The following is a 27,481-nucleotide window of genomic DNA, read 5'->3' as shown; positions in this document are numbered from 1 at the left end:
GTGGCCTCTCCCGTTGCGGAGCACAGGCTCCAGACGGGCAGGTTCAGCGGCCACGGCTCACGGGCCTAGCCGCTCCACGGCATATGGGATCTTCCCAGACCGGGGCACGAACCCATGTCCCCTGCATCAGCAGGCGGACTCTCAACCACTGCGCCACCAGGGAAGCCCCTGATCTAATTTTTTAAACTCATTCTGGCCGCTGTGAGGAGAAGGGACTTGGGCGAGGTGGGGTAAGAGTAGAAACTGGTGGTGGTTAGGAGGCTGTTACAGTCATCCTGGTAAGAGATGCTGGTGACCGTGGAAATGAAGAGGAGTAGACATATTTGAGAAACATTTTGAGACCTAAATAACAAGACTTACTAACACATAAGATATGAGAGAAGGGGAGACATCTAGGATGGCTACCACATTTCTAGCCTAAGTATTGAGTGGCTGGAGATGCCTGTCCAGGGAGATTTGGGGGTGGAGATGGGAGTGGAACCAAAGTCCTCTTTTCGTCTACCTGTGAAGATGGCTAGGCTTCATGAAAAGGGTCTCGGTGGAGATAAAATTTGGAGGGTATTAGCAAATAAATGGTTTTTGTTTTTTTTGTTTTTTTTGTTTTTTTTTGCGGTACGTGGGCCTCTCACTGTTGTGGCCTCTCCCGTTGCAGAGCACAGGCTCTGGACGTGCAGGCTCAGCGGCCATGGCTCACGGGCCCAGCCGCTCTGCAGCACGTGGGATCTTCCTGGACCGGGGCACGAACCCGTGTCCCCTGCATTGGCAGGCGGACTCTCAACCACTGCGCCACCAGGGAAGCCCTATGTTTTGGTTTTTTGGCCATGAGGCATGTGGGATCTTAGCTCTCCGACCAGGGATCGAACCCACACCCCCTGCATTGGAAGTTTTAACCGCTGGACCGCCAGGCAAGTCCAATAAATGGTCTTTTAAAGCCACGTGAATGGATGAGATCACATAGGAAGAGAAAATAGACAAAGAAGAAGGCTGAAAACTGAGACTTTGGGCATTCCAACACTTGGAGATTCCCTGAAGGAGCCAGTAAAGCTCATCAGGAAGGAACAGCTACAGCAGGACCCAACCATATTAATTTCCTATCGCTGCTGTGACAAATTACCACAAACCGGTGGCTTAAAACAACCAGAAGATTGTTATCTCAGTTTTATTGTTGTTATCTGGAGATTGTTATCTGGAGGCCAGAAGTTCAAAATCAGATCACTGGGCTGAAATCAAGGCATCGGCAGGGCCGTACTCCTTCTGGAGGCTCCAGGGGGCGATGCATTTCGTGACTCTTTCGGCTTCTGGCAGCTGTTGGCATTCCCTGACCTGAGACCTCATCACTCCAATCTCTGTCTCTGTGGTCACTTACTTTCTCCTCTCTTGTCCACTTCAAATCTCCCTCTGCCTCACTCTTCTAAGGACGTTTGTCATAGGATTTAGCATCCACCCAGAAAATCAAGGATGATCTCCCCAGGGGACTTCCCTGGTGGCACAGTGGTTAAGACTCCGTGCTCCCAATGCAGGGGACCTGGGTTCGATCCCTGGTCAGGGAACTAGATCCCACATGTATGCCGCAACTAAGGAGCCTGCCTGCCGCAACTAAGACCCAGCACAACCACAAATTGAAAAAAAAAGGAAGATCTCCTCATCTTGAGATCTTTAACTTAATTATATTCATCTTGAGATCTTTAACTTAATTATATTCATAAGGATCTTTTTTTTTCCCCCCCCAAATAAGTGACCTTCTTAGGTTCTGGGGATTAGCAGGTGGACATATCTTTTGGGAGCCATTGTTCAACCCACTGTACCAACAGGCTGACAGACTAAAGGAGTGACTAATTGAGTAATGCAAGATGGCAGAACTTCCTGTGCCTGGAAGAGGGACCAAGGAAGTCAAGTACAGGGCGCAGAAGCCTAAGCTAGAGATTTAGGACTGAGGCTGCTGTTAGCTTGATCATGTGTGTGGGAATGTGTCATGGAGAGGGGAAGTGCTGCACATAAGAATTTCCCAACCTGGGCTTCCCTGGTGGCACAGTGGTTAAGAATCTGCCTGCCAATGCAGGGGACATGGGTTTGAGCCCTGGTCCGTAAAGATCCCACATGCTGTGGAGCAACTAAGCCCGTGCACCACAACTACTGAGCCTGCGCTCTATAGACTGCGAGCCACAACTACTGAGCCTGAGTGCTACAACTACGGAAGCCCGCACGCCTAGAGCCCGTGCTCCACATCAAGAGAAGCCACCCAATGAGAAGCCCACGCACTGCAATGAAGAGTAGCCCCCGCTCGCTGCAACTAGAGAAAAGCCCACGCGCAGCAACAAAGACCCAATGCAGCCAAAAAAAAAAATTAAAATGAATAAATTAATTAAAAAAAAGAATTTCCCAACCCTTCCAGACCTGACTCAGCATCTGGCAGGGGCCATCCACGCGGGAGCCAACGTGACCATTAGATTACAAATCTGTTCATATCACGCTCCAGTGAGTGACCCTTCAACAGTTTCCTGCAGCTTTAGGCCAAAGACAAATATTCTCACCTGCCTACAAAGTCCAGGGGTCTGGCCCCAGCCCACCTCTGCAGCCTTGTCTCGCACCTTCCTCCCCTGCTATCTGCCTCCAGACACGCTGGCTGCCTCTCGGTCACCTTGCCTCCTGTCGTAGGGCCATGGCCTATGGTTTCCTCTGCCTGGGAGGCTCTTCTCCAAATCACTTCATGAAGTTCGCATCCACTAATGCTTCAGATCTCAACCCAGATGTCTCTTCTTCAGGGAATTCATCCTTGGGTCCCTGGTCCAGGTCTTACTAATGTGTAATACAATTTCTCATGGCTCCTTGTACTCATCTTCCATAGCACTGTCAAAGTTTACAGTTATGTACATATTTGTAATATTATTTTATTAGTGTTTAGATCATAAGGGAGGGTTTGTATAACTCACCACTCTATCACAAGTGCCTTGTCCACTGCTTGGCACACAGAAGGAGTGTGTGGTGGTTTTAAAACATGTCTGCAAATTTTTTGACACCCTTCCCAGCAAGGGATAGAGTCTAATTGACCTCCCTTTAAATATGGGCTGGTCTAATGACTTGCATCTAGTTAACAGAATGTGGCAGAAGCAATGCAGTATGACATCTAAGGCTAGGCTATAAAAGGTAATATGGTTTCCTCCTGGCCTGATTTCTTTTTGAATGCTCCGTTTCAGAATAAGCTGCCATGCTGTGAGTATGCCTAGGCCACACAGAGAGGGCACATGTAGGTGTTTCAGTTAAAAGCCCCACTGAGAACTTAGCCAACAGCCAGTATCAACTGGCAGACATGTGCTGAGGGAGGCTTTGAGGTGATTCCAGCCTCAGCTGCCATCTGACTGCAACCACATGAGAGACCTTGCAACCCTAGCTGAGCCCAGTTACTCCTAGAACGGTGAGAGATGAAAAAGTAAATGATTGTTGTTATTATTATGTCACTAAGTTTGGGGATGATTTGTTACATAGCAGTAGATTAGAACAGGGTCCAATAAGTACTCATTGAATGAGTCAATGTGGAGAGGTCTGGTTGAAGGAATATTGCCTGTGCTTTAGCTCGGTGTAAGTTTTGTCGACAGCTCTCAGTTTTTCCTTCCCCAAGAGGCCCTGGAGATCCTGGAAGCCCCAGTCCAGAAGTCTGTACTCCCCGTACTTAGCCAAGAGGAGACTCGCAGAAACTCTGCTCAAGGCTGAGAACATGGCGGGGCCATCAAATTTAGCTCTGGCAAGACCCTCAGAGAGCATTCATGTCATTGGGCATTCTTAATCTTGGGCCCATGCATGGTTTCAGGGGAGCAAAAACACATTTCCTCTGTGTGTGTATTTTCCTGGGGAAAGGGTCTCTAGGCTCTAATTTTTATCAAAATTTTGAAAAGCCTGTGTCTCCAAGGTGTTAAGAACTACTGATTTAGCACAACGATCTCAATTTCTGGTTAAGAAACTGAGAACGCTTCATTTTCTCGTAAAAAGGTGGACGAGTTACCGTAAATAAGCTTCATTCTGCAAACAATTCTGGATAAAAGAAAAAAACCCCAACTTTTTTTAATGCACTGATGAGCTGGCAAGAAAGTGAGGAATACTCAGGCCAAAAAACTCAAGAATCCAAAGAGGTAAGTTGAGCTATTTTATTTGTTTGTTTATATTGTGGAGATCTCTCTCCCTCCCTCCCTCCCCCACCCACCCTTTCTCTCTCTCTCTCTCTGTCTCTCTGTCTCTCTCTATATATATATAGTGAGATCTACCCTCAACAAATTTTTAACTGTACAGTACAGTATTGTTAACTATAAGCACAATGTTGTACAGCAGATTCCTAGAACTTTTTCATCTTGCACAACTGAAACTTTATCATTTTTATTTTTTAACTCAGTAAACTTGAACTTGGTCGTATGGGCTGGGGTGATATGAGAGAAACCAGTGTTACATTAGTAACTGGCTCTCCAACAAAACAAAGTACCCTGTTTTTAGTGTTTGCTGATTTCCACAGTGTAAATACTCTCACCATAGCCAATTTCAAGCTCTCAATGGTACCAGGAACTGCGAAATTCCTAAATATTGGTTCTTCTGAGCTGGTAGGAGCCAGTTCCAGCACACTACTGCAAGAAACTCAAGCCTCCTCTAAGGTTGGAAGTCTGATAAGACCTTCCTCACATAAGATTGGGACTTCAGTGAATGAATGAACCAGATAGAAGCACCACCACATCCCAACAGACTGAAAAGAAAAATGCCCATCTTAATTTCCCTTTTCTCAGGAGAAAATAAAATAGCCCCTGCAAATTCACAATATAAGCCATACCTATGTCATTTGAAGCCCAAATTCACACTACTTAGGTGGTCTGAAAAATTTCAGTCCAGCATTTAACTTAAATTGGGCCCAATCTGGTTAACACCATAAGCATCTGGCAAATCAAACGCAAACCCTCTTGGAAAAACCCACCTTCACCCCAGGCCTCAAGAATTCCCACAGAGAAATCTCCAAAGAAATAGTAGCTCCTAGTTGAAGATCAGGAAACATGCAAGGGAACAACAGATGATGGAAACAAGTCTACGCTGACTTAAGATATTGGAATTATCAAATAGTATAAAATAACTATGTTTAAAATGCTGAAAGAGTAGAAGAGAAACTTAAAAACTTGAACAGGGAACAAGATACTATGAAGAAGGACCAAGTATATTTGAACAAGAAATAGAATGTCCCTCTAGAAATTTAAGATATTGTAAGTAAATCTACAAATTTAATGGTTGTATTTAATAGAAGATTAGATACAATTGAATATATCAGACACAATAAAATTATAAGTGGAATATAGACCTGAAGAAATTCTCTAAAAGGCAGCACAGAAAAATAAAAAGATGGAATATATGAAAGAATAGTTAAAAGACATGGAGGATAGAGTGAGATGGTCCAAAATACATATAATCAGAGGTTTCAGAAGGAGAGGAGAGAGATTATGGGACAGAAGTAATATTTGAATAGTTAGTGGCTGAGACTCATCCAGAAATCCATCAATTCATGCAGTCAAGAATCTTGAAATCCTCAAAAGAATAAATAAAAAGAAATCCACAAGTAGTCATATCATAGTGAAGCAGATTACCAAAGACAGAGAAAGTCTTAAGGTCAGATTATTTTCAAAGTAGTGACAATTAGACTAAAACAGCTGATTTCTTAATAGCTGGAAGATAGTAGAATTATATTTTCAGTGTGCTGAGAAAAAATGACTGTCAACCAAGAATTCTAAAACTAGTGAAAAGATATTTTGAGAATAAGAAAAAATAATGACATGATGAGATGAACAAAAACATATTTGCCACCAGCAGGCAGAAAGAAAGTGATTCCAAATGGAAGGAATTAAAGACAAGAAGGATTGCAGAGCAAAGAAAGTGGTATCTATATGAGTAAAACCAAAGATTGTATAAACAATACTAACAATGTCTTGTAAGCTTAAAAAAAGATAAAATTCAAATACATGAAAGTAATATATAAGCTAAAAGAGGGGTGATTAGAATTAGTTCTAACGTCCTTGCTTTATTTAAGAAAAAATAGAAGATACTGGTTAACTTCAGACAGGCAAAATAAGCATATTAAAGTTTCCAGTATAACCCCTAAGAGTAGCAAAAAAAAAAAAAAAAAAAAAAGTATAATTTGCAAACTAGTAAAGGAGAAAAATGGAATAAGAAAAACTAATCAAGAAAACAAGAAAGAATAGAAAAATCGAGAAAAGGCAGGAAAAATACAAATTAATAAGGTAAAGTACATATACGTACACACATAAACATATATATAAATGTATGTGTGTGTATGTATCAGTATTTCAATAAATGTACATGGACTAAATGCTTCAGTTAGAAGAAAAAGATTGCCAAACTAGACAAAGCAAATGAATCCACCTATCAGCTGTTCATAGAGGCGTATCTAAAACATAATACAGAAAGATTGAAAGTAAAAAGGATGAAAAAAAATCTGCCAAATACTAAGCAAAGGAAGATTGACATATCTATATTAATTTTAGTCAAAATAGACTTTGACAAAAAAAGCATTATGAGAGACAAAAGGGTCACTTCATAATGATTAAAAAGTCCAATTCATCAGTAAGATGGAATAATCTTACATTTATATGCACTTAATAACATAACTTCAAAATAAAGCAAAAAGAAAAATCAAGGAAAGCAAAATAAAAACAAATTCACAATGCAGTGGGAGATGTTAACACACCTCTCTCAGTAACTGATAGATCAAGCAAACAATCAGTGAGAATTAGGAAAGTGGGGTCCATAGAGCGGAAGTGACAGATGTTCCTTCATCCTTGCACAAACACTGAGTGCCTGGATGTCCCAGATCCCACAATTATATGCTTTGCCAGAAAGAAAAAATGCTTTTAGTACTTTTATGAGTGAGAATTTTAGTCCCATTTTATAAATTGGGAGGCTGAGAGACATGGAGAAGTTAAATAACTTGGGTAAGATGCTCTTCCTCAGAAATCTTAAATGTCAAATCCTACTGCCTTACACAGCCTTTGACCTTCCTACTTGTGGACAACCTTAATCCCCTTATATCTCCTCTTGGACTTTAATTTCCTGGAGACCTCTGGTCCAGTCTTTTTAGCCCCTCTCATCACTCTTCTTTCTTTCCCAGCCTGAACCTCTGGAGGGTCATTTGAATCCCTCCCTCCTCAATATCCCTGATTCCCTTGCATCCCTATCCTCTTGGGCTCAGCCCATCCTTGTTTCATGCCTGGAGCCCACCTTCTGTGCTCCTGAGACTGGCTAGCTTGGCTGAGCCCTGCTGGAGAAAGATGCCCATCTCTACGAATTCTCCCAGTTCCTGGATCCCAGTCTCCCCACTAATTCTGGGATCTTGTTCCATCAGCTTTACTCGCCCCCATATCTATAAGACCTCATTCTCTTTGCTCTTTCTCCTTAGCCTAACAACTTGCTCAAGTCTCTTCCATTCTAAAAAGGATCCTCTCCTCCCCTTTCCGGCCACCATGTAACCATTTTGCTCCTCTCCACATCCGAGTTTCTCCAAAGAGTAATTAACTGTGTGTCCACTTCCTCATTCTTTGTAAGCTGGCTTCATCCCCCATCACCCCACTGAAACTTCTCTTTCTAAAACTACCAAGAATCTACTAATTACCAAGTCCAAGAGATATTTTTCATTCTTGTTAGAACCTGGGCTCCCCAGGCCTCAATAGCCTTAGGATACAAATGGACCTACATGACTAAAAATGAAACAATAAGCACCAAATTTCACACATTCTTTGCATCTACCTGCTGAGGTAGGCGAGGAGACCGTCTGGTCCACCCACGTATTTCTGAGAGTCCACAGGCCATTGCTCCTATTGACTCACAAATAGCCTGATTCAGTAGGGCATGTCCGTGGCCCTACGTTTTCCTGCTTTGGTTGAGGCAAAGAGCCCTGTGGAGGGGAAAATGCTTCTCTTTGCTTTATGAGTTCCCAAAGCAGATTTGTTTGCTCCTTGAAATCCTACATTTTTTTCTTTACACTATTTCCCTTGGTAGGACTCAGACAAGTCCAGTGGGCCAAATTAGGTGTTGAATCTGAATGCAGACTCAGAAGTGAGTTCAAATTCTTCATCCTCCCACTCGCCCTGCTTGCCCTAAGCACTAAGGTGTTTCCTCTGGGTCAAGTTCATACACTTGAGTTCTTCCCTCAGTGAAGCAGGCCCTGCTGCTTGGCTACTCAATGGCTATTCCCCCTTCCTTTTGCCTAACAGCCCCTGACCTTATTCAGGTACCTACTTTCGGGAAAGCAGTCCCAGGCCTAGCCCCAAGGGGAGAGTCACCATTAGTCTCTTGTCATCGAAGTAGTCTCAGGCCCCCCAGCTAGTGATTGTTTTAAGCATGGACTTCTTCTAAATGTCCCATTTCCATGAGGCTGAAACACTGAGGCTCAGGGTCACTAAGTTCAAACAGTGTCTTCAGGGTAGAAGCTGATTTCATTGCTTAGAATCCACTGCCCTCTCAATTCTAGCTTTTGTTTCTTTCTGGCCTGAGTATTCCTTACTTCATTGCCAGCCAGGAGGGGTTTTCACACAAAATTGCACTCTTTCCTGGCTTCTTTCTCTTCCCCTATTATCCTGTGCTTCCCCTTCTCCCTAACTGGTTTCTCCTGGGAACATTTCTTTACTAAATCATCTTTACTGAATCTTCATCTCAGAATTTGCTTCTGGGAGAACCTGACCTATAGCATGGATTACTTTAAGAATCTGATGAAAGTTATGGACCTTGTCCCCAGAAAAGTACACATACACACATTCAAAATGTTATGCCTTTTTGCTCCCCCAAAGTCATCCATGGACCCAAGATTAAGAACTCTGGATAAAATGATCTTTGGGGCCCCTCCATAGCTAACTTTGCTTTGTCTCTGGGTGGGTTTGAGGAGCTTAGCTTTGAGTTTCTGAATTGAGGCTTTCAGGAGTGTGGGATCCAACATCCCTTTAGTGGATTTCTTTTCTGTCAGATTCTTAGGTGAGAGTTTCTGAATTGAGGCTTTCAGGAGCGTGGGATCCAACATCGCTTTAGTGGATTTCTTTTCTGTCAGATTCTTAGTTGAGAGTTTCTGTTGCTCTCAACTAAAAAAACATTTTTTTTTTCCACACCACACAGCTTGCGGGATTTTTAGTTCCCCGACCAGGGATTGAACCTGGGCCCTTGGTAGTGGGAGTGCGGAGTCCTAACCACTGGAGCGCCAGGGGAATTCCCTCAACTAAGAACCTTGATAGAGACACTGCCGCATGCTGCATCTTCCAGCATCTCCTGACTCTTCATTGTCCCCAGCACACCATACGGGTTTTACTAATGCTATCTTCTCTGCCCAGAGTGCCCTTCCTCTTCCTTTTAGTCCAATGGCCATTCATTTTTATACTCAGCTCTGACACCACCTCCTCCAGGAAGACTTCCCCGAGAGTCACTCTTGGGAGGATGCCCCAGAGGGATCCCAAGACAGGTGGTCCACACGACCCATGCAGTGATCTAGTTTTATGGGGCTATGTTTACGGGTTCATCTCCCTATCTATGGGGTAAGTTCCTCAAAGTTAAGAACTGTGCGTCATTCTTTTGTGTACCCCCAGCACCTATTTCAGGGCCTGGTACACAGTAGAAACTAAAAATATTTGTGGGATGAATGAATGAATACCGGTAATTTGTGGTGGAGACAGGGCTTAAACCAGTTTTTCTGGCTTCGAAGCCTCTGCATTTTCCACCGTAGATGCCAGGGGCTGGGGGCAGGCTTGTTTGGGATTAAAGTTTTTTCCAGCTCGGTAGTGCCCTGTTCCCCATGGCCTTGCTGAGGCTGTTGATGCTTCGCTAGAGGCCACAGCCCAGCCCAAGCATACTAGAGCCTCCCTGTGCCCACACTTAATGTGCCTTCAGCTGGAAAACAAACCTGGGCAGGAGAGCACTCCCTGAGGCCCCTCTGGTGGCCCCAGTCTGGTAACTAAGCTGTCCCCTCCTCCTTCCTGACTTTTGTGCTGGGCCCTCGTACCACGCTCCTGTACCTCCCTCCCTCTCCTTCCCTCCCTCTGGCCAGGAGCCTGGGACCCCGGCTGTGAGTCAACCCCAGAACAGGGTGTCCAGCCTCTTCTTCCCATGGCCGAAGTCGCCCACGGGGGCTCTAGCTCTCTAACCCCCCGCCGGGTCGCTGCCCCTTTGAGAACCTGGGGTCCGGGGAGGCCGAGGGCTCCGGTCTCCGCTGGGGAAACTGGACTCTGGCTGAAGCCCCCAGGCAGGGGCTGCGCTGCCCCGGAGAGAAGCTGTCCTCCTGCCTGTGTCCAAGGCCGGCTCTGGGGGTGAAGGCGTCCCCGGGAGAAGCAAGCTGTTCTCCACTCCGCCACCCCCTCCCCAGGTGCCCGGCTCTCCAGCTGTTTTCCTCCTCTGGGCTGTGGGACCTTCTGCAGATCTCCTCTCCTCAGGATGAGGAAAGCAGATGGCTCTCCCCGCCAAGGCCCCCAAGGGTCTTCCCGCCTCTCCCAGCAGGCACCTGGCTGTCTGCTCGCTTCATTCTCCCGTGGCCGCGGCCCTTCTCCGCAGTGACAGGTGACGGGAGCAGGGTGCCCTCCACCCCTAGCCTCACTCTCCGGGCTCGGGGCCTGTGTCTGGGGAGGGGAGGCTGGGTCCCCCTAGGGAGGACCTGGCCGCCCAGCAGCGGGGACACCGGGGCAGGTTTGCCGGGCCCCGGCCTGTGGCCGGGACGGGTCCGTGGCTCAGAGGCGTCTGTCTGTGGGCAGGGCCGGCTCGGAAAGTCATGGCGCACCTGCAGGACCCCACACCTGCCTTTTCAGAGTGCTCTCCCTCCACCCCGACAGTGGCTCTCAGGCATCCCTGGGGTCATATTTTCAGGAAAATGGGCGTGTGGCGCCCTCGGTCATCAAAGCAGCAGCCGGCGCCTGGCAAGAGTCCCCTTGGGAGGAGCTTTCCCCTCAGAGCAGCGGTTCTCAGCTGCGAGTGAGAATCACCTGAGCGCTTTTTTTTTTTTTCCCGTGGTACGCGGGCCTCTCACTGCTGTGGCCTCTCCCGTTGCGGAGCGCAGGCTCCGGACGCGCAGGCTTAGCGGCCATGGCTCACGGGCCCAGCCGCTCCGCGGCATGTGGGATCCTCCCGGACCGGGGCACGAACCCGTGTCCCCTGCATCGGCGGGCGGACTCTCAACCACTGCGCCACGAGGGAAGCCCACCTGAGCGCTTTTAAAAACCACCGATGTCCCAGCCGCACCCACACCGGTTGAATCAGCACCGCCGAGGAGGGGCGCCTCAGGGTGGGCCTTAAAGCTCCCGGATGGTCCAAACGGGCGGCATTTGAGCCTCACAAGGACACTGAAAGACAGGTACTGTCGTCATCCCCACCGTACAGGCAGGGACACTGGGCTCCGAGAAGTGAAGCCACTTGACCGGGGTCAGAGGGCAAGTGGGAGGGATGGGACTGGAGTCCCAAACGGGAGGGGCGGGTGGCCCCCCTGCTGACCGTGGATCTGGGCTTCCAGGGGGGCTTCGAGTGGGACCACGAGGTCTCAGGCTGGCCCAGGAGCCTGGGCCTCGGGCTGACTCAAGAGCTGGCCCTGTCTCCCCACAAATGTGGAGACATTTCTGCCACCTCCTCCTCCAAAGCGCTGGACTGGGCCTCCTCCAAGCCCCAGGACGCGGTGGGTCACGTCCACTCACCCAGCCGGGTCCTCTCTGGAACAGCGTGCCCTTTGGTGACGGGGAGGATGCATTTTTGAGGTGAAATATTATATAACAGCCAGGAACGGAAAATATTAAAAGCCCACGGGTGCCAGCAAGGTTCGCACCAGGGCCAGAAAGTTCAGAAAAAGGAGGCAGGCTCCCTGCAGTGGAGGCCACGGGGTGGGGCGGGATCAGCTCGACCACCCACACCCTGGATCCCAGGCTGCCTCCGTCTTCAGGGTGAGCGGGAGCCTTGCCTGGGCCACAGGAAGGTCCCAGGGTGGTGACCCCAAGCGGAGAGCTGAAGCTGCTCAGATCCCTCATAAAGCTGGAGCAGCTGTGTCAGCCTGCCCGTCCGCGTCCCTCTCCCACTCCAGGCCTTGAGGATCATGAGGCCCGTAGGGGGAAGTGGAACATTCGGGAACCTGGGGTCAGGCTGCCTGTGGGTCTGCTCTGAGCATCCCCTGGAGGCTCCCTCAAGCAGGGCAGGCCGTTCACCCCTAGAACTGACTCAGAGCTGCCCAGGTGTCAGGAGTCATGGCTGGGCCTGCATCCTCAAGGGAGGATGTCTCAGTGTCTCAGGGCAGAGCCAGAAGCCTCACCAGACCCAGAACTCGGACTGTAGTCCCCTAGCTTCACAGCTCAGTGAGATGCCGGGGAGCCTACCGGAGGCCTAGATGTGGAGCAGCAGACCTGCGCCACCGTGGCTCTGCCCCTCCCAGCATGAATGGCCTTGGGTAAGTCCCTTACCCTCTCGGGATCTATGAATTTATGACACTGAGCCAGGTGCTGGGGACACAGAGATAAGGCACGGGCCTTGCCCTTCAGGAGCTCACAGTCAATTGAAAGAAGACAGCATTTCCAGGTGAAGCAAAGAGCTCTTCAACTCAGGGTGGGGCTAAGTGGAAAATGATGGGGCTGGGGCAGCTCAGAGGTGGGGAGTGGTGTGGGCTATAGGGCTCAGGGCATGTGTCTGCCTGTTTTGGGTAGGAGGATAAACTCCCATATTGTGCATGTAACCCTAATGCTGCCACCACACCCCAGATCCCTATCTAGCTGTAACTGCAGACCCACTGCTCCCTACTTAGGGAAGCACTGTTACTCTTTTGACTGACAGGGGCCACTGATTGGCTTAGGCTGAGCATCTGACCTAAACCCAGTCCATCCACCCACTGGCAGGTGACTGGTGAAGTGGGCTTCTTGGGAATCGTTCCACCCAATAGGGATGGAGATGGCAACTAGCTGAGCCAATCAGAATGGCTCCTGGTGGAATCTGAACTAAGCAAGTGCAGGAGGTGGACCCATGAGGAGCAAGAGGCAGGCAGAGCTACCATATAGAGAGAAGCACATACCCCACAGGAGAAACACCAGGCAGCCTGAGGGGCTGAGAGAGGGGCCTGCCTCAGCCCAGCTCTTGACTTCAGCTGTCTTTACAACAAGCCTCCATTTTTTTTCAGAATGGCCTGAGTGAGTCACCATTCTCGTTCCCTAAAGTGCATAACCAGCTAAGGAGCCCCCTCATCTCCCTGGCGTGCCAGAGAGCAGCCAACTCTCTCCTCCATCCTGTATGAGGCCACTGTGAGGAAATGGAAAGATCAGAGGGCAGGAAATTAGGAGGCCTGGCCTGGGTTCAAGCCTGACTCAAGTTCCTAAGCGTCCCCAAGAGCCAGGCCTTGGCAGAAGTCTGGTACACCTTGCACAGTGTGCTTTCTCTTTCACTGGTTATGAGCAGGCTCAAATGAAAATGACAGATAAAAGCAGCCAGAAAGGTAAAGGTAGCTGCTGCCTATTCAGGACATTCTCCCGCTGTTTGATGGGAGCTGATTAGTTGGGTGTAGAGGATTCAGAACCTCTCTGTTCAAGGGGCCTCTAGGGAGATCTGAGAGTCATCGGAGAGTAGGGGCAGTTCTGGATCCAGCAACGTGCTTGACAGTCTTAGCAGTCTCCTGGGGCAGTTCTCAGTAGACCTGTGTCTGAGTCCTAGGGAGAGCAGAAGGGCTGTAAGTAAAAGCTAAAAGAGCTGTTCCACTGAAAAGTCTGTGTCTTATTTGGGCATAAGCAGTCCTGTTTTGGGATCAGGCAAGAGAGGCATTTGTTCCTGCTGTGCTACTGACTTATGTGCATGGAGAAGGCTCTAGGGTGCTGGCATCAATGCTTTGAAGAGCCACAGTGTTAAAGAAAAAGGGGGGGGTGGTCAGTGGAGAAACGTTCCTTTCAACAAATAGTGCAGAAACAGTTGGACATCCACATGCAAAAGAGGAACCTTGATTCACAGACTTTACACCATGTGCAAAAACTAGTTAAAAATGAATCATAGACCTAAAGGTAAAACCTAAAACTCCTAGAGAAAACCTTTGTGACTGTGGGTTAGGTAAAAATTTCTTAGAGCCAACACCAAAAGCACAAATTTATAAAATAAAAAATTGATAGATTGGATTTCATTAAAATTAAGAGCTTCTGCTCTTCAAAAGACACTGTTAAGAAAATGGAAAAACAAGCTACAGACTGGGAAAAAGTATTTTCAAAACATATCTGATAGGGACTTCCCTGGTGGTCCAGTGGTTAAGATTCTTTTTTTTTTTTTTTTTAATTTATTTATTTATTTTTGCGGTACGCGGGCCTCTCACTGCCGTGGCCTCTCGCATTGCAGAGCACAGGCTCCGGACGTGCAGGCCCAGTGGCCACGGCTCACGGGCCCAGCCGCTCCGCGGCACGCGGGATCCTCCCGGACCGGGGCACGAACCCGCGTCCCCTGCATCGGCAGGCAGACTCCCAACCACTGTGCCACCAGGGAAGCCCCCAGTGGTTAAGATTCTGTGCTTCCACTGCACGGGGCCTAGGTTTGATCCCTGGTTGGGGAACTAAGATTCCACATGCCTTGTGGCCAAAAAGTAAAAAACAAAAAAACCCCATATCTGATAAAGGACTTGTATCTAGAATATATAAAGTACACTCAGATTTCAGTAATGAGAAAACAAATAACCTAATTACAAATGGGCAAAATATTTGAACAGGCACTTCATCAAAGAAGACATAGAAATGGCAAATAAGAGTATGAAAAGCTGGGGGCTTCCCTGGTGGCACAGTGGTTAAGAATCCTCCTGCCATTGCAGGGGACATGGGTTTGAGCCTTGGTCTGGGAAGATCCCACATGCCATGGAGCAACTAAGCCCGTGTGCGACAACTACTGAGCCTGTGCTCTAGAGCCCATGAGCCACAACTACTGAGCCCGCGTGCCACAACTACTGAAGCCCACGCACCTAGAGCCCGGGCTCTAGAGAACCTACCACAATGAGAAGCCACGCACCACAATGAAGAGTAGCCCCTGCTCACTGCAACCAGAGAAAAGCCCACACGCAGCAACGAAGACCCAACACAGCCAAAAATAAAATAAATAAATGTATTTTTTTAAAAATGTATGAAAAGCTGCTCAACATCATTGGTTACCAGGGAAATGCAAATTAAAACAAGACACTACACAACCATGGGAAAGGCTTAAAAACGGTCAAACATGAAACTTTAACAGTATCAAGTATTAATAAAAATGCTGAGCAGCTGGAACTCTCATGTTGCTGGTTGGAAAGTAAATGGAAAAATCACTCTGGGAAACAGTTTGAAAGTTTCTTATAAAGTTAAACATACACTTCACATATAACCTAACAGTCGCACTCCTAGATATTTACCCAAAAGAAATGAAAAACCTGTTTACACAAAAACCTGTACATAAATATCCATAGTGAAAAGGTAGTTGCTAGAAACTGGAGACAACCCAAATGTCCTTCAACTGGTGAACGGAAAAAGAAACTGTGGCACATCCATACAATAGAATATTACTCAGCAGTAAAAAGGAATGAACTATTGACACGTGCAACAGCATGGATGATTATACTAAGTGAAAGAAGGCAGACTTAAAAGGCTCTTACCAGGGACTTCCCTGGTGGTCCAAGGGTTAAGAATCCGCCTTCCAATGCAGGGGATGCGGGTTCGATCCCTGATCGGGGAACTAAGATCCCACATGCCGCGGGGCAACTAAGCCTGTGCACTGCAACAGAGCCCATGCACCACAACTAGAGAGAAGCCGGTGCACCGCAATGAAGATGCTGCATGCCACAACCAAGACCTGATGCAGCCAAATAAATAAATATTTTAAAAAAACCAACGCTCATACCAAAGGATTCCACTTGCAGGACATTCTCGAAAAGGCAAAATGACAGGGAAAGAGAACAGATCAGTGGTGGTCAGCAGCTAGGGTTGGGGGAGAGGGCTGACTACAAAGGGAGCTTCTGAGGTTATGGAAATATTTTGTATCTTGATGGTGATGGTGGTTATAAGATTGTTTGCATTTGTCAAAAATCATAGAACTTTCCACTCAAAAGGGTGACTTCTACAGAATGACAATCGTGCTCCAATTTTTAAAAATGGGAAGTGGGATTCAGATTTCTTCTTCCCTTTCTTTGCCTTCCCTGTCACTGGCCAACATTCTGTCCTCAAAGCTCTTGTTTTCCTGGGGGGAAAAATGCCCCAATTCAGCCACCCTGAACGCTGCTTTGCTTCTGGGAACAAAAAGCCAACCCACTAAGAATGGTCTGTGCAGGCCCATGTCTGTTTCTCTTCCTCTGTCCCACCCTGTCTGGCTAAGCCTGCTCACCAAGGCCCTTCTAACCTCCATTTCCCCTTCCCTGCCTGCTCATCCGGGCCATCTGGAGTCCCAAATCTTTATGGCCCAGGCTTTGTGTGGGTGAAAGATCCTGCTTGGAAAGAGATCCTTACACTCAACTTTCCACAGCTCTAGCCCATTAAACGTCCACGGGTCCCAGGGATGCACAGCCAGAGAGGACAACTACCTGGCATCCGCCTCACCTCACCCCTGACTGAGGCCACCCCCATCACGACTGCAGGCTCTTCTGGGCTGCCAGCATCGTGGTCAGAGCTGAAGCCGTACTACAACCAGAGCCACCTGGGGCCTCTCAGGGGAGTCATGAAAAGAGGCCCCGGGTCATGGGAAGCAAGCAGCAGAGTCTGGTAGATGCTTCGGGGCGAGCCTGATGAACCACCAGGGCAAACACATCCCACTGAGTGTGACTAGTCCAGGAGGGGAGTGTGAACACTCTTGCGATGACTCCCTGGTAAGTGTGCACCCAGTAATCCTGTACAAAATCATGAATGTGGGTGTCCCTGAGAAACAGCAGGGCACCGTGGGGACACTAAGATGTAAACTCAAGGCTGTGACCATGGTGAGTCACCACAGGGACAGTGAGGTGACCTTTTTTTTTTTTTAAGCTTGAAGAGCATTCTGTGATGACCACGGTGAGCACACTACGCAAGGTGGAGGGCTCTACCTGACATGTCTTGGGGGATCTGCCAGACCATGGCCCATTCTCAGGGAATCTGCTCCCACCTACAACCTGTGCGGGGTAAGCACACTCTTACAAGACCAGGTGCTGACTGTCAGGCGGCAGTGCGTGCAGCAACCCATGTGGCTTACATAGTTCTGAAGGTTTCTTTGTTTTTCTTCCATTTTCCAAGCTGGAGTTGTTATTATAGTTGCTCAGCTTTGCTCAACTCTTCTGGGATGTGTTGATGTGGTTACAGGGTGAGGGGAAGTCATACATGGGTAGGTTTGCAGCAGAACAAAGGGAGTGCAAATGCTGAGGTTGACAGGTGTTAAAGTGGTCTCTTGATATCAGGATTCAACTACTGGTATCAAGGTTAGTAGTTAGACATTTCGGGTTGACTCCTACTAGGAAAGGGGTGCTTGTGTTTGTGGTTGTGTTTTAGGTGCGTACGTGTCAGTTTTTACTTCCTAGCATCCGTTCTTCCTACTTCTGGTGACAGCACCACAATTTTCCTTTGAGAAAAATCAGTCCATGTGATTCCAGTGGGATGATCTACCCCTACCTCTGGAAGTGGGCTAATCAGAGCTTTCCACCCACATGGTTACAGGAACTGGGTCAGGAATAGGCCAATGAGAGCCTTTCCCAGGACTTCTGCTGGAACAATGGGGGAAGAGACATGGTTTTTCCATTGGAGATTTGAGATGTGCTAGAAGGGAGTCTGGAGCTTCTGGAAGATAATACATGGGAATGGCATCTGTTCCAGTTACTGTTGCTGTGTAACAAACTACCCCAAGTTTTAGTGGCTTAAATGATAATCATTTTATCATATCCCCTGAATTCTGTAGGTCAGGATTTCATGTAGGGCTTGACTGGGCCATTCTGCCTTTTATGACTTTGATTGAGGCCACTCAGTGGCATCCATCTGGTAAATGAGCTGGTCTGTCCTAGAGGGTACAAGACAGCTACACTCACATGACTGGTGATGTGAGGGCTGGAAGGCTGGGCTCAGCTGGGACTACCCACCAGAACACCTACACCAGGCCTCTCTGATTTGGTGGTCTCTTGGTAGTTAGCTGGCTTTCCCCAGAGCAAGCATCCCAAGTGGAGGCTGCATGACTTTTTCTGACCTAGCCTGAGAAGTTCACCTCATTCCTGGTTACAAGCAAGTCATAGCCCAGCTCCGATTCAAGGGAAAGGAAATTAGATTCTACCTCTTGATGGCAGAGTAGGTCAGTCACCTTGTACGAGAACACACGCAGTGGGAGCCATCATTGCAGCCAACTTGGGAAAACACAGGCTACAGCCTCCCTGGGAGAAAAGCCATCTCAGTGGAAGCAGTTGAGAAATGGAAAGAGAGCAGTCCTGATGATATTGTTTGAGTCCCTGGATCCAATTTTTCCCAGGACTTCAGTTATGACAACCATCAGTTTCCTTTCCTGCATAGTCCAATCTGAGTTGTGCTTTTGTCTCTTGCAACTGAAAGATCTTTTACTCTTAGTGTGTATATCAGTTATCTATTACAGTACAACAAATCACCCCAAAACTCAGTGGCTTACAACAATGATTATTATTTCTCACGATTCTATGGGTGGCTAGACCATTCCTCTGCTGGTCTTACCTGGCTCACTTATGCAACTGCTGAGGTGGAAAATTCAAGATGGCCTCAATTCACATGCCTGGCTGTTGGCTGGGGGCCTCAGTTCTCCTTCACGTGGTCTCTTATCCTCTAGGAGGATAGATTGACTTCTTTCTATGGTGGTCTCAGGACCGTGTTCCTGGGGAGTGGAGGTGGCAAAGTCTCTTGAGTGTCATTTCTGTCATTCCTTTGTTCAAAGCAAGTGACAAAGCCAACCCAGGTCAAAGGTGAGTAAAGAGACTCCACCTCATAACGGGAGAGCTGCCAAGAATTTGTGGCCATATTTAATCCACCACAGTACGATAGATAGCTGGATCACGTTAGATGGGGACATGTTTGAAATTAGTGTATGTATGGGAAGCAGGGTGTATGTGCCAGACAGGCAGAGCCAGAGTGTTCTAGTATGTTCTCGCTGAGGAGCATATGGCTGGAGTGTCATTTCCATGGTGGCTTCTCTGAGCTGAGGGCACCCCAGGACAAGGTCTACACTAGGTCACCGGTCCCCAGGGGCAACTCTGAGTTGAAGACCTACTGTGTCTGAGTGACTTCACCTCTCTGAGCCTCAGTTTTCCCTCTATAAAATGGGTGTGGTCATCCCTGCCTCGCAGATCAACTGTGAGGCTGAAGATGAGCTGATGACCATGAATGTGCCTTGTATATTACAGGATGGTGAACATTATCATCTGAGACCCGAGAAGGAATAGTCAAGGTGGGCCTGGGTGGTCAGAGAGGGCAGGAGGGAGGAGACTGAGATGGGGCATCGAAAGGTGGGGGACATTCACATGGGAGGGGAGGAAGGGCTGTATTTCAAGATGGGAAGCTGAGGAATCAAACTATAAAGGCATTGGGTTGGAACAGTGACAGACTGTAACTAGGATAGGGAGGAGAACAACAGGGTCAGAGAGCGAGCTCTCCCACTCCCGTAGACTCTGGGTGTCTAGGCTCCCATACATACTGGGTCAGCAGCCCCTGAGGGTTACTCAGAGCTACAGTCAAGTCTTCCAGTCCCCAGGGATCATTAGTGGCTTGTCCCTACCCAGGCCTGCAAAGGCCCCTCAGGCCGCAGGGGGGCAATGATGGGAGCATGGGAGTGGTGGTCAGAGAGCATGTTAGAGACACAGCACCCTCCTCTGGAGCCACCAGCATCATGTCAGACCCCTCCCAGTGTTCCCAAGCTCCTTTCCCCTCAGCAGGGTGGGGACCCCTGGCCTTAGGCTTGGGTCACAGTTGGCCTGGCTAAACATGGCTCCAAGCCCCTCAATCCCCTGGATAGGGGTGGAAGTGATTGATGGGTTTTAGTGTGTTCCAAGCCGGGGCTTGGAGCTGCAGCAGACTAGCCTGGCCTGCAGAAGCCCCAGGTGGCCACTCATGGCTGGTGCCGACCCATCTAGGCCAGGCCCTGGACAGTCCAGATCTGTGGCTGCCTCCCAAGCCCTGACTATCCTAAGGTCCTGGCCAAGGAGAGCAGCAGCCTCTCCCTCAAAGGAGTCCTGGGAGCACCGGGTGGGAGCGGGCTCAGATCCCACCAATCTAGCCCTGCGCAGTTCACAGCTTAGCCCCACTTGGCGACAGAAAGGGATTCTTTGATGGGGGAGGTGGGAGGACATGAGCTAGAGGGACACAACCTGCTGGGCTGTAATCAGAACCCAGGGATTCTAGCTCACAGTCCCTCAGCCTGTGCCAACCATGACAATACCCTCTGGCCACTGGGGCAGGATAGATGGGGCCTCAGTGTGAGTTCTGGGCCAAGCAAGGACACCTAGGCAGGAATCATGGCCTAAGGAGCTCCACTTTGCCAAGCCCTCACCTTATAGGCTTCCCTCCTCCCACTACAGAAAGAGAAGAGAGGGGTGCATTTGGGAGGCTGGGGAGACCTCTTTCACATACTCTGGGATTCCATAGAGTAGAGACCTTGGAAAGCAGCTGATTACCCTGACCTTGACCTCTGGTCCTCTGGTTTACCTTTCCCCACCTTCCTTTCCTGTCTACCTTGCTCTCCTTATCTAGAGTCTGTGGTCAGGTAGCTTCTCTGGCCTCCTTCCTGACCTCTGGTGAGATTCTTTGGAGCTGTCATTTCTTCTTTTCTCTCCTTTCTGCAGTGTTTGTTGTCAGCATCTTAGCAAATCTTGTAAGAGCTGGTGGGGGCCTCAGAGCTCACTCAGTCCAAACTCCTGTTACACAGGTGGGGACACTGAGGTCCAGGGTCACTTGGGTCATTGCTTGTTCAAGATCACACATCAAAATTAGCAACAGAGCCAGCACTAGGCTTTTGACTCCCCAGTTCTTGTTTTTCTCCTGTTCTTTGATCAGGCTATTGTGGCTCAGCTTTTGTCTGACCATGGACCAGCAGAGTTCTCAGGGGCTTCACTTAGTTCAGAATTTGCCTTCACTTAGTTCAGGCTAAAGCTGCTTCATGGCTTGGCTCTGATAATAATTGGACAAGACTGGGTCTACTACAGGATCTATGGGCCAAAAGCTGGGGGCCAGGAGGGAGACCAGGCTCCAAGAGGAAAAGCAAACCAGCTCTGTGCCCCAGATCTGCTTAGGGGCTGTCCCTGCTCAACATCCTTCCTCCACCATCCTCCTCTCCCCCAACAGCTCCTGTCCAGGATGATGCTCAGAGAAACAGAGCTCCTAAACCCTTGTTTGTACACACACACACACACACACACACACACACACACACACACACATTCACATAGAGAGAAAGACACAGAGGTACACACATACAGCATATACACAGGCACACACACACACAACCACACACACACAGCTCTCTGGATAAGAGTGTGCACGACTACACTGTGAGATCATTTCCATACAAGGCTCTTTCCTCTGAATGCATGGATACATCTCCTCCCTATGGCCTCCCAGTGCCCAGCCTGGAGCCTGCCCCCAAACAGGCGCTCAGTGAGGGTGTGTGGAAAGAGTGAGCTGACACTGGTGTGGAGGGCCACACGGGCCAGGCCTCCATCTCCAGGCCCTGCATGAGGCAGAAAGCCCAGCCCAGGCCAGATGAGCCTGAGACATGAGGCAGGCCTTGGAAGCTCCTGCTGTCTCCCTGGCTCACCCCTCCCCATCTTCTGCCTCCACCTGGTGCTCTCTCCTTGTGTGGTCTGTTAGCCAGCCGCATCAAAATCACCTGGGAGCTTGTTAGAAATGCAAAGTCTCGGTCCTCGCCTCAGACCTACTGAACTAGAGAGTCAGGGTGAGGGGCCCAGCATCTGTGTTTTAACAAGCCCTCCAGGGGATTCTAATACACGCTGAAGTTACAGAACTGCTGCCTGTGACGACAGGCAAACTCATGCTGCAGGGGAGGCGGGTGAAGTCTGGGAACACAAGCAGCTGCCTGTGCCACCTATGGGTAAGGCACTGCTGGTGGCACCCATACCCAAAGTCAGACACACGCACATATGAGCATCTGGCAGGATCTCAGAGAATCCACATGCAGGAGCTCCTCTCGGGTCCAATGGGTATAGGCAGGTACCCAAATGGAAGCAGGCAGGGGTAAGGAAGAACTACTCTCATCCTGTGCCCCACCACTCCTCTGTCCCTTGTCCCTCTGAGGTTCCCTGAGTGCTCCCTCAGGGGCCACAGAAGCTCAGTAGTTGCCCAACTCTGACCAAGCACCCCCAGCTGAGAGGCCAGGTGATCTGTGGCCCTAAGAGAGCTTGGGGTATGTGCTAAGGCCAGCATAGGTGGGCCAGGGCCGGGGCCATGCGGGGGATCAGCAAGCAAAGCTTAGGCAAGAGCATCCCACCTCCTGAGCTATGAAATGCTGCCCACGTGTAGAATTGCCCTTGGCCCCTTCCCAGGGCTGCTCAGTGCCCAGCCGCCTCTTCACCCATCCCTCTGCTCTGGCCTATGGAGCCCCAGGCAGCTGCCCACCTGGCCCATCCCCAGGCCCTGCGGCCTCTCCCTCTGAGAATCTGGAAGCGAAATCCGGGCCCCTGGAGTCTGCAGGGGGTGTGGGGAGGGGTGGGGAAGGCCGAGCTTCCTCAGGCTTGGATCTGGTTTCGCAGCCGCTTCCCGTGGTGCATTGCCACGGGCTGAGCCACCAGCTGTGCTATATAAGGCCCCGTGGCTGGACTGCTGGGGAGAGGAGGACCTGGACCCCCCCAGCTGAGGAGTCCCACTCAGGACACGGTGAGCCCCACTCCTATTCTCCTCAGCCCATCCCTGCACCCCACTGCCTGGCTCAGCTATTCCTGACCACCCCTTATCTCCCCCAGAGAAGACTCCCCTTTCTGCTCTGGAGTTCTCTCCTTTCTCCCATTGACCCAAGGTCTTTTCCCTCCCCCACCTGAGGATAGGGGCCCTCAGAGAGTCCCAGTCAGGATCTTTGTACCTCTGGGCACTCTGCTTTTTTCCTGCGGTCAGCCAGTCTTCTTTATCCGAGAGTTCTGGGATCCGTGGGATGGGGAGCCTCACCCGCAGAGCATATGCTGAGGAAACTTCCATGCGCTGCCAGATGGGAAATGGTTTTTCCATAAGGTGCCTCAGGCCACTTTGACTTCCCAGACAGTTGCGGAGCAATCCCAGACTGAATGCTGTGCAGGCCCGCGGGCTCAGCCCTCTGCTCAGAGCCTGGGAGCGTGGCGTGAGACACACAAGAGCTGGAGACCTCGGGGACACCCGTGCTCTGTTCTCTGGGCTGAGAAACAGGTGGTGGTGGAGTTAGTGGGCTTAGAGCTGGATGATCTGCAGCATGGGGTTGGTCTGTTCTTCTTTTGGGACAACAAAGTGCTGTTTTTTTTTTAATAAATTTATTTATTTATTTGTGGTTTTTTTGTGGGTTTTTTTTGGCTGTGTTGGGTCTTCATTGCTGCGCGTGGGCTTTCTCTAGTTGTGGTGAGCGAGGGCTACTCTTCGTTGCGGTGCGCGGGCTTCTCATTGTCGTGGCTTCTCTTGTTGCGGAGCACGGGCTCTAGGCGCGCGGGCTTCAGTAGTTGTGGCACGTGGGCTCAGTAGTTGTGGCTCGCGGGCTCTAGAGAGCTGGCTCAGTAGTTGTGGCACACGGGCTTAGTTGCACCGTGGCATGTGGGATCTTCCCGGACCAGGGCTCGAACCCGTGTCCTTTGCATTGGCAGGTGGATTCGTAACCACTGCGCCTCCAGGGAAGTCCCAACAAAGTGCTTTTGAATCTTTTTTTCCAGAAAGGAGGAATCTCCCTTTTCTCACCACACCCTGGACTTTGGAGGTTGAAGGGAATCACTTTTGAATTTCCAGGCACTGGTCAGATTCTGGGTTGGCCAGAGCTCTGGGGAGAGAGAAAATTGAGCGGGAGCCTGGGCCGCTCCCACTGCATCCTTGCCCTATTGCCAGGCCTGCTCTCCTCTCCCTGCTCCTGCAGCCCGTAACCCATGCTCAGCAGTTACTGGGGGGCCCTAGCCTCTCCCAGTGCATCCCCTCTGCTCTCCCTCAGCAGGCTCCTGAGGGAGGCCCAGGAGCAGCCAGGCCAGAAACTCCCAGCCAGGCCCCAAACAAACAGGCCAGAAATGTGTTCCAGCTGCAGCCAGTGCATATCTGGGAATGTGTTCATGGAGGCGTGTGTCTGAAGCATCTGCACCCTTCAACTGGCCAGCCCTGTGAGGCGCCACTGTAGTCGGGGCAGGGGCTGCGTAGCCTTAAGATGTAAGCCTGTTGTGTGAGAATGGGAGCCCCACCAAGGGGTAGCAAAACATGCCCCCAAGCCCGGGTCTGAGGAGTGATTAATGAGTCACCCAGAGGCTGCCGCGGGTGATCCCAGGCCCCTCCTCATTGGCAAGGAAACTTCTCACCCCTACTGTCCCTTGTGTCCCATCTCGATGTGGGACCCTGGCACCTGGACCCAGGGTTTGAATCCAGGTCTGCCTCATGTGAACTCAGAGTCTGACTCTGTGCGTCTTGCAAGCTGACCAGATTTGCAATTTGGGCAGGTGTCACTCTCACAAGACTTCATTCTGTCCACTTTTCACCCTTGATAGGTCAAGAACTAGTTCTGCTCAAGCCCTAAGAGGTGACTTAGAGAAGTGGAACCTGACAAGCTTTGTTTCTTTGCAGGTCACTGATCTGAGAAACTTCTCAGGGGTCACGTTCCAGGGACAATCCGACTCTGTGAAGGAACCCTCACTCAACTCCTGCCACGTTCCCCACGGGACCTGGAGGAAAGATGGTGGTGATCAAGGCCTGCGTGTTCTTCTTCCTGGTCCTAGAGGTCACCTCTCTGTTGGGTACAGGCTAAGTATCTACTGTCTCTCTAATCCCCCACTTGTCATAATGAAGTCACTATGGTCTGGGACCCAACTCTGCATCTGCCTTAAGCCACAGCAGCGGCACTAAGATCTGAGGCTGGTTTGTCTATTTATTCATAATTTATACCCTGCTTGTTTTCCTAAAGGATTTGAGATAAGTACCAATATTACAACTCACAGAACAGAATCTTTTAAATGAGGAGCAGGGTAAGTGTCACTCAGAAGGCAGAAAAAAGATAAGAGCGTTACCACTCCCCCTGAGTGTTAAATTTAGCTCTGAGCTTTCTGATAGCCAAAGCAAAAGGGATCACTGAGTTCTCACAGCCAGATTTTTGGTTTTAGTTTCATGAAAATTCATTTAGACCCTGTAACCAAATTTGACAGAGACACCAGAACCCCTTCTGGTCTCCTTGTCCTCTGACCCCATTCTCTGGTGACACTGAGTTCTCAAGGGAACAGGTGGAGAGAATTTGCCTGGTGGGCTCCCCAAGGCTTCTAAGCATCAGAGCTCCCAGCACTATCCTGTATACGCTCTCCCATCTCCCCTTCCTTTCCTGATTTCTAGCCACATACTCAGGTAAAGCAAAAATATGCTCAAAATCCTCTCATAAAGCAGCGAGCACTGCAGGCTTTGTCACCACAGAGGCAGGAACAAAGGCTGTCTCAGCATCTTGCCAAACCCTACATGTGCCCACCTCCTGCCTTGCTCTTTCTACCCTGACAGCTGCTGTTGGGGAAGATGATTAACATTCAGCCATCTGAGGGGAAATCAGATTAGTTTGATTAAAAGAGCTCCTATCACCCCAATTAAGCAGCAAAGAGAATACTGATTTGGCTCTCTCACGTGAGAGTTAATTACCTTTCAAAGATTTTGCAGTGCTCTGCTCTCCTTTCTCCTTTCCATTTGGGAGCCCCCAACGCAGCCTCCGGTGGCGTGGGCCTGGAGGCTCACTGCCTGTGGCCCGAGGTCCCTATACCCTTCCTCAGGCAGACTTTGCCAGCCTGGGGTCAGTAAATTAAAGGACCACTCCTCCAGTTAGGCCCTGTGAAGGTGAGGGGGGATTCCCAAAGCCAAACTTTGCCAGGAGAAGGGAAATGGACATCTATTGTCCAGGTCTTGAGCTTAAAAGGAGTTGCTAACACTTATTCAGCAAACATTCTGTGCTAGGCATTGTTCTAAGTGGATTTTATGAACGAGCTTATTTAATCCCTACAATCCTCTGAGATAGGAACTATTATTATCCTCACTTTATGATGAGGGGTCAGATGAGTTAAGTATCTGGCCCAAGGTCACAGAGTCAGGAAGTGGCAGAGTGTCTGGGGCTCACAGTCTCAATCTCCGTATACTTCAGAGATGTTTACTTTGTGTTACCTCATGGAATCCTCATGCCAACTGGACCACCATATGTGCAGTGGGAACTAATATCTCCATTTTACAGATGAGGAAAGTAAGGTTCCATTCCGCCAAGAAGAACAGGCTCAGACCCTAAAGTAGGAGCCCCAGGTGCTCAGCAGCATCCCATGGTCCCTTTCTAGAACAAGAGTGAAAAGAGAACCACCATTTGTTGACCACGCACTGCATGCCATGTCCCTTTACCTTCACCGTCACCCTGAATATGCACCAGGACCCTATGATGTGGTGATTGTTGATGCAGTTCTATTTTATGGGGAAACAGATTTAAAGGAATAAAGCTTTTGTGAAGTCACACAGCCAGTAAGTGGCAGAGGGGGATTTGAACCCATGCCCAGTGCTCATGTTCCATCCCCCACATCACACTGCTTCCCTATGTCTTGAGAGGCTAGTAGCAGGACCCTGCTGGGCCCTTGTAACTGTTTTGGCCTCTCACTTATCCTCTTGGCCCTCAGGGAGGCAGATGATGCTCACTCAGTCGGTGAGAAGAGCCCAGCCTGGGAAGAGGACCTCAGGCATCTTTGCCAAGCCTGCTGACCCCCTGGACAGTGAGTTGTGGCTGGAGCAGGGAGTAATTGGGGGGAGGGTTTTTACTGAGCTTGCTAAGAGGATCTCTGCAGCCAGGGAACAATGTCAGGGGTCCATAGAAACCTACTTTTTTTTTAAATTTTCAAAAATGTTTTATTTATAGCTATTTGGCTAATGGTCATGGTTGTAATATATATATATATTTAGATATTTTTTTTAACATCTTTATTGGAGTATAATTGCTTTACAATGTTGTGTTAGTTTCTCCTGTATAACAAGGACCTAGAGTCTGTCATACAGAGTGAAACCCACTTTTAAAAGGCATTTGGGGACTTCCCTGGTGATCCAATAGTTAAGACTCCATGCTTTCCACTGCAGGGGGCGTGGGTTCCATCCTTGCGGGGAGGAGCTAAGATCCCACATGCTGCACGGTGTGGCAAAAAAAAAAAAGGCATTTGGCCTACATCTCTGTCCAGGCAGAGGGACCAAGTATATAGGACAGCTCAGAATCATGCAGCCGCCTGATAGCTTCCAGAAATGCTATAGGGCTTGCTGGGGCCAGAGCACAGGCTGGCAGGGAGAGAGCAGGGAGATGAAGATGGAGAGATACCAGGGGCCAGCTCACCAGCACCTGAACGCCTGGTTAA

The 27,481-nt window shown here is 49.4% G+C and overlaps 1 protein-coding gene across 3 annotated transcripts in view; it reads left to right on the top strand.

The window, feature by feature from the left end:
* The first annotated feature begins 4,009 nt into the window (after positions 1-4,009).
* The window catches only part of CILP (cartilage intermediate layer protein), a 34,034-nt gene continuing 10,562 nt past the window's right edge, over positions 4,010-27,481 (top strand). Inside the window, exons 1-5 of one of the 3 annotated variants that reach the window (XM_027123332.1) lie at positions 4,010-4,124; positions 16,477-16,816; positions 16,971-17,104; positions 24,705-24,874; positions 26,762-26,854. In XM_027123332.1, the coding sequence (XP_026979133.1) occupies positions 24,814-24,874; positions 26,762-26,854 (154 nt within the window). In that variant the 5' untranslated portion in view covers positions 4,010-4,124; positions 16,477-16,816; positions 16,971-17,104; positions 24,705-24,813. Of the gene's footprint in view, positions 4,125-16,476; positions 16,817-16,970; positions 17,105-24,704; positions 26,855-27,481 lie in introns of all 3 variants that reach the window. The other 2 variants (XM_027123333.1, XM_027123331.1) reach the window with 2 other exon arrangements.

The sequence above is a fragment of the Aethalodelphis obliquidens genome, unplaced genomic scaffold, assembly GCF_003676395.1.
Source record: "Aethalodelphis obliquidens isolate GAN/ISIS:26980383/991018 unplaced genomic scaffold, ASM367639v1 scaffold26, whole genome shotgun sequence".
Lineage (NCBI taxonomy): Eukaryota > Metazoa > Chordata > Mammalia > Artiodactyla > Delphinidae > Aethalodelphis > Aethalodelphis obliquidens.
The sequence above is the reverse complement of the archived record's forward strand: the minus strand, read 5'-3'. Positions and strand labels throughout refer to the sequence as shown.